The sequence below is a fragment of the Mizuhopecten yessoensis genome, unplaced genomic scaffold (assembly GCF_002113885.1).
Source record: "Mizuhopecten yessoensis strain PY_sf001 unplaced genomic scaffold, ASM211388v2 scaffold716335, whole genome shotgun sequence".
Lineage (NCBI taxonomy): Eukaryota > Metazoa > Mollusca > Bivalvia > Pectinida > Pectinidae > Mizuhopecten > Mizuhopecten yessoensis.
In genome coordinates this window covers 345,803-352,557 of record NW_018480065.1, presented here as the reverse complement: position 1 = coordinate 352,557, position 6,755 = coordinate 345,803, and the positions used below count along the sequence as shown (strand labels likewise).

The window sequence follows — 6,755 nt, the reverse complement described above, 5'->3', positions numbered from 1 at the left end:
AACCGCCCTCGCCTCTAGTTCGGTATACATTATACCATAAAAGTCAATACAAATTTATCTATACAATAGGTGACATTTTTTTTGTTTGGTGTTTATAAACTCCTACACTGTCCAATTAAATATCTTGTCCTATTTACCACGTCCCTATGCTCTATGGTGCTAATTTACAGTATCCTTTTATATTCCTACACGATGTAGTACATGAAACCGTTGAATTATGAAAAAATAAGCACACACAATATATCTCACATATACATTTAATCGGTTTAATTATATTACATGTATATTTTATATACATATGAAAAACTGTGTAGCGTACAATATTTTTCACAGATTGTAAATAACGTTACCACTAGATGTTAACATAGTGTTAACAGTGTATTTGCATATATTTCACATTTCTGCTGCTAGGTCGTTTCTACAGACTCTACCAGAAGAAACTACTTTCAAATGGATATGAACGCAGTGGGGTCAGTGTCAGTGTTATGTTCCTTTATAGCCTTGCATAATATGACCATCGTACAAAGCAAACATTTTGGACAAAGGTGACGTAGGGCTGTTCCAGAAAAAAATATCTGCAATGACGATACAGACGAATTATTATCGCAAATACTTGTATAGGAGAATGAAAGTATTTAAATCACTAATAACCATGAAAGTTATTAATGATATGCTGTAGAAACCTCCATAAAGATGGTGTGCATAAGCGGCGTTCAACCAAAGCAGCATATATATAGAGGCAAGTCCAGAAATGTGTACATCTGATAAGTTTTCCCGCCACAAAGGACTTTCAAGTCCTGCTTAGCAATTAAGGAAACAAACAATGGCTGAAACCGGTTTTTAATGGATGAGTTCAACAAAATGCAAAGAAATATACAAAAAATGATTTTGGGTACTCCACCAGGCGAACATGTTGGAATACCTCCTCGGGTGAAAGTATAGGCAAATTCGAATGCGAACATAAACCCGTTCTGCATATACTCTCGAATCCGAAAAGCAGGAAAAAATGGGGACATCCGTAATAAATGCCGAGGATACAGATGTAGTTATTTATTCTTCGTATGTTATACATCAGCTGGAGGGCAACGGGGAAATTGGTCACGGGACCCCATTGTGGGAACTCGACTATATTGTTACCATGCATTATCAATGTATTCGTTTCCGGTCATATCTTCGTCTGCGGACTTTGGACGATTTGTCACTGGTTTTTAAACAGGGAGATTATGTAAATAGTTATAGTCCTACAATGTAACTCTCGTTTGTTGACCATTCTAATATCTTTTTCTGAAATATTCTATGGAATTTCTATTGTTGAGTTTTTGTGAACATATAGTACTTCTTTTGACCCCACTTTCCCTCACAGTTCTATCAATTTGACCCCATACCACACAAAACAAAATCTCTAGTATTGCAGTTCCGTTAATAAGGAAAAGACGTTTGAAATTGAAAATCGATAAAGCCTATTATACATGTACACTGTAAAATTATCAGTGAAGGAAAAATGACAACCATAGAAAAATCAATACATAAAATGGGAAGTGTTGTGTGAAAATAAGATGGAAAATTGTCAAGCTTGTTTGACATGTGATAAAGGATTGCATCAAGGACGACTTGTGTGGCCTATTTTATTTTCATTCTGTCGCAATTATTGTTAAATTCAATACATTTAGAAAAATAATCCATCTTATTGAAATCATGTTTTGTTTCATTTGTTGACGCCGATGGCATTTTAACATAACTCAAAAAAGGCGTTCAAAAGATGTAGGACCTGCTTTGAAATTATACGAAGATGTGGGATTTGATAATGGTGTTTATTTGAAAGACAACGAACGATTAATTGGTTATAATGTAGTCTATGTGTTTGATTATCTTACCGTTATATTAACTTATGTAGAATTACGTAAATTTACACAACACAGACAATTGTAAACAACGTATACAAGAATTTTATCAAAAATTGTCTGCACAATGCGTGTATCATTTGATAGCATTATATATACGAATTGCATTTGGCAGGGATAGTCTTGGGAATTGAAAAAGGAACAAGACAAATTACCGATAATTTTCAAAGAAGGATTTAAAACTCCATAAGCTAAGTAGACTTATTAAAGTGTCTGTCAAGCAATACATAAAATGTTTTTTATAATATAAAGTAAACAATATGTATTATTCAGTTTATTATCCATACGCCGTGCGAGATATCTCTCTACACGTCCATGAGTAGGCCTGGAAGGGATCTGTTTGTTGTTTATGTGTTAACTTTTTATTCTGTTGCATTACTTGAAGTAATGAATGCGTTTTGAATTGAATCCGAGCTTGATATAATACGTGTCGTGACATCAGTGATAATCGAACAGCGACATTTTGATTAATAATACGCAGCGACCAAATTAGATCTAATGAACAGATGATACATTGTGATACCTGTACGGTAACATTGTCTGTTACATCTTCTTAGCTACGTCGGCCAACGCTCTATGCGATCAATAGTTCAGCTCGTATTACCATTGTTATTTTGTCGTTCATTTTAATTAGATTTGGCTCTCTTGTTGACCAGGTTTTATCAGAATTCCGTACAAAAAAAAATACCTTGATTCCAAATGAGAACAAATACGTGATGTTTTTAACGGCAGACACGATGAAGACTTGTAGAAGCACCGGAAACCCCTTGGATCCGCTTCTGAACAATGCAACTGGTATGTACATCATGATTATTACATTGATCAGTTGTGAGCTTTCTTGGATGAAAAAAAGGGTAGCGTCTCAATAAAACAAATCATATATGTATTTATAAACAAAAAAATATCAAGTATAATTCAATTCGACAGTGATTGTCTAGCATTATAAAAGACTTTTTCGTTACATATTCAGTTGAGCCAATAACGTCGGTTTGTACTATCAATGGAAACCGGCATGAGGACAGGTATAGTGGCGGAGAATTCTAATTGTAAGGATGTACACACTGGATGAATCCGTACAGCGCAATTTTATTTCGATCTATGCCTCGGTAGACATAAACAAATTTGGACTAGGGGCTTGAAGGGTCATTTCCGGCCTCATCGGGGATTTATAATTAATTGTTCTATTCGTAATCTAGAATAAATGTAGTACGCAAATATGAAATTTCAAATTCATCCGACAACTGGTTTAGGAGATATGGCATTACAAAGAGAGACAAAAACGCGCATTTTCAAAATAAAATACGATAATGTCGTCTGTGGTGCGCTATCTGGTTGAAAATTGGCCATTTTGAAGGAAATTAACAAAAAACTCTTCAATCTTTGAAAACCTTCGCATGCAACAAACAAATAAATTTTTGACATGCTTAAACATTGTTATACCAGTGTTAATTCGTAGAAAGGAATTTGTGTTTGTCAGATGCGGAGGCTTTCAATTTTGCAAGTTTACTGAGCCAAAAAAACTATTTTAGCTATTTTTTCATAACAACACAGTTTCGTTGCTATGGTAGGGTTTCTACGCATGGGCATAGGAAAAATCTACACCAAGAAAGATAACCCCAATTAAATAATATGATGTTTATAACATAAATAACATAAATTAGCAAATAGATTCAAGTTGAAATGTTCAAAGGTGTCGTGACGGGATTAGCGGGACGATCGATAAGCATTCGTGTTGGACGGTGACGTTTGATGACACTTCCTGTGACGCCCTCTGACAGGTATCAAGTCTCGTAAACACAACAGTCGAACGCCCACAAGGTCGTAATAAGGCGGAAACCAAAGACTCGTCCTCGATTTTCATGATCTATCCCCCTGGCTCCGCAATTTATAAATCCATGCAACTGCGTTGAATGGCCGTTGAACCGTTGTCCTTAGGTTGGTCGCTGGTTGTGCTGGCAGCTGATTGTCAATATAAACACAAAGTACGACGTTGATGATCCCTTTATTGACTTTGATTGTACCGCTGAGTGACGTCTGTTAACACTGATTCTGACGTCATACATGAATGACATAGGATTTAATGTGGCTGACAGAAATAGTACATCTAACCGTTCTATTTTTGGCTTGTGTAATGGACGATTTCGAAAATTCACAATATTTCGTCTATTTTCATGATACTTTATTGTGACGTAACGCATTAGCTGTTTTAAAAGTGGACGAGACGCCAAGTTGGCTTAGTTTCAATATAACTATTATGATGCTGATGCAATCGAACGTTTCACATGCACATCAAATATAAAACGTGTCAATTCGCACAACAAATACGATCATGATAGAAAATTAAATTTCATCGCTAATTTCATCCGCCATTCGTTTTAATTTTGGAGAACAGTTTCCCATGATGCTCGAATTCGACCAACACGACTATCTCAATATGAATTCAGCAATATCATTTTTATGAAGATTTTTATAGTTTCAGGTAAACAAACAAAAAACAAAATAACAGGTTGGTTAAAGCCTGATAATCAGATCATTACATGTAAATCCTAAATAAAAATATCAAATGTAATTTTTAAGAATTGTCTGATTTTTTTTTTTGATTTTTTTTTTAATTTTGTCTTTGGTATTTAGATAATTATATATATAATCATCTAAAATTTATATACGTGTAATTTTAGTTTGGAATTCCTGTTATTATTTAAACTTGATGAATGGTTTGCTTTAACATGCTACATTTATTATCGGGCTTCGAACTCCTGAGTCCGGATTGTTATACCGACCTCTAATTAGGCGTCGCGTAGGATGAGAACAATAACCGAGAACGTATCACACGTTTAATGTGTGTATTTACAGTGGAATGACCGTGGCTGCTGATAATGACCTTGGCACTCTATGACTTTTCATGTAAAACAACAAGGCCATGCAGTTTAATGTATCATCGTTTTAAAGTGCACTATATATATTAGAATTCACTCACAATTTTATAATGAACGATTAGATGATTTGATAGCAATGAAAACAATAAATGTCGATTTTGTTTTTGAATAATTTCGTATGATGTTCTTTATTGTGTTGATGACGTTAAAAGGCATACCGTTTAAATAGGCAGCTCTTTTTAAACTCACTACCAACAATAAAAAGAAAATATTAAACACAATGTACTGATTTCAAAGGTATTGGCATATCTATAACGCAGCCAACGTAAACTTATATCATCATCTTTACTGACTTGATTATGACGTCATGCAAATGGTATTGACAAATCCTCACGTTCTTAAGACGAAAACGTAATACGATATTTTTTTCAATTGCATACTTATTTATTCATTGTGGGCTTACAATGGCCGTGTCGAAATTGAATTTTTTCATATTTGTCCTGAATTAAACAGACTTTAACGACAAGGACAAAATCAAAGATAAGTATTATGTTATCCAAAAAAACGCCTAAACAGTTGATAAGACAACTGACCAGATCATTCAAAACAGAAACATGGATACACGATGTAAACAAACTAAAGCCAAAGAGCGCAGCAGTGGATAAATACAAGTGAGAGTACAACCCGGTGTTAAGAAGTTCCCTGTCATCTATCTAGGTATAGAAGAAATTGCTACATATATGTACAAATTCTAATCAAACCCTTGAATTTCTCCACACGACCAGAACCTGATACGCGCCCTCAGACCTCATGCTGCCATTATTTAACACTGAGCGAAATGTTATAAACGAATTATTAAGTCTTGCTATCGTTGGCTCTGATATAAGGCGTTTTACCAACAAAAAATTGAATGAAAAAATATGACAAATGAAATTGATGTAGATGTACACATATATACATATTCTGAATATATTAATTCGGATACGACACGAAGGTTCTATAAGATATCAGTGTATAATCTTCACACGTGTAGAAGCATGCATACGCAGTTGTCTCCCCTCTTGTCAGAATTGTCACACCACAGGATTCCGGTATTTAATGGTGAAGGCATTCCGTGATGTTTCACCTCAGTATGACATCACACAACCTTTTCAACCATTTCACTAGTTCGTGTTTATGCACTCTCTCTTAATAGTTACTAAATGAAGTTGTTCTCGATTCCTATTATTGCTTTTCGAATTGTTTTCATGTCTTCGCTTGTTCCTTATTTGTGACATCGTTCACACGACAATGTTCTATTTTTGTCACTTCAGGTTGTTCTGTCGAGTGATCAGTTACTATGATTTTTTGCTCGACAGGGTTGTTGTTATCGAGAAAACCATCCTCAAGAGCCTTCAGGATAAAGTCAATAGTGATCTCATAAACGTTTGCCATGTAGTCGGTATATCGGTCCCCGAGCGTTATCTTCACTGCTTCAATGAACGGCTCCCGGATTTTCTGTGGAAACAAAGATAGACACATCAAAAAATAATGACAAAATAGCACATGCATTATATGCAGGTCTAAATCAGGTATGTTCTATATATACATGTACATATATATAAAGTTTTATAAAACCAGATTCAGCACGTTTTATTAAGGTCAAATTAGACGAGAATGTCAGAGTTTATGAATATATGACGTAGTAGTCTGCGCATATGGCGTAGTAATCTGAATGTATGACGTAGTAGTCTGAGTATATGACGTAGAAATCTGACCATATGACGTAGAAGTCTGAATGATTACATATAGGTTCTGCATGCAGCTGTTTTCCGGGTGGTTATTTTTGCGTTCATATTAAAATTGTTAAAATGTTACTGTAGAGTAATTCGCGTAACGATATATTTGCTGTTTGAAGATATTTCGGTATATTTACAATTGCCACTGTTTCTGAATCGATAACGTAAGTTTAGGCAAGTCTGTTTACTTGCAATAACTT

At 34.8% G+C, this 6,755-nt stretch overlaps 1 protein-coding gene across 1 annotated transcript in view; it reads right to left on the bottom strand.

Moving 5' to 3' along the window:
* Window positions 1-249: 249 nt before the first annotated feature.
* LOC110443268 (neuroglobin-like) overlaps window positions 250-6,755 on the bottom strand; it is an 81,292-nt gene continuing 74,786 nt past the window's right edge. Inside the window, exon 3 of the mRNA XM_021487391.1 lies at window positions 250-6,274. Within this exon, the coding sequence (XP_021343066.1) occupies window positions 6,023-6,274 (252 nt within the window). The 3' untranslated portion in view covers window positions 250-6,022. The remainder of the gene's footprint in view (window positions 6,275-6,755) is intronic.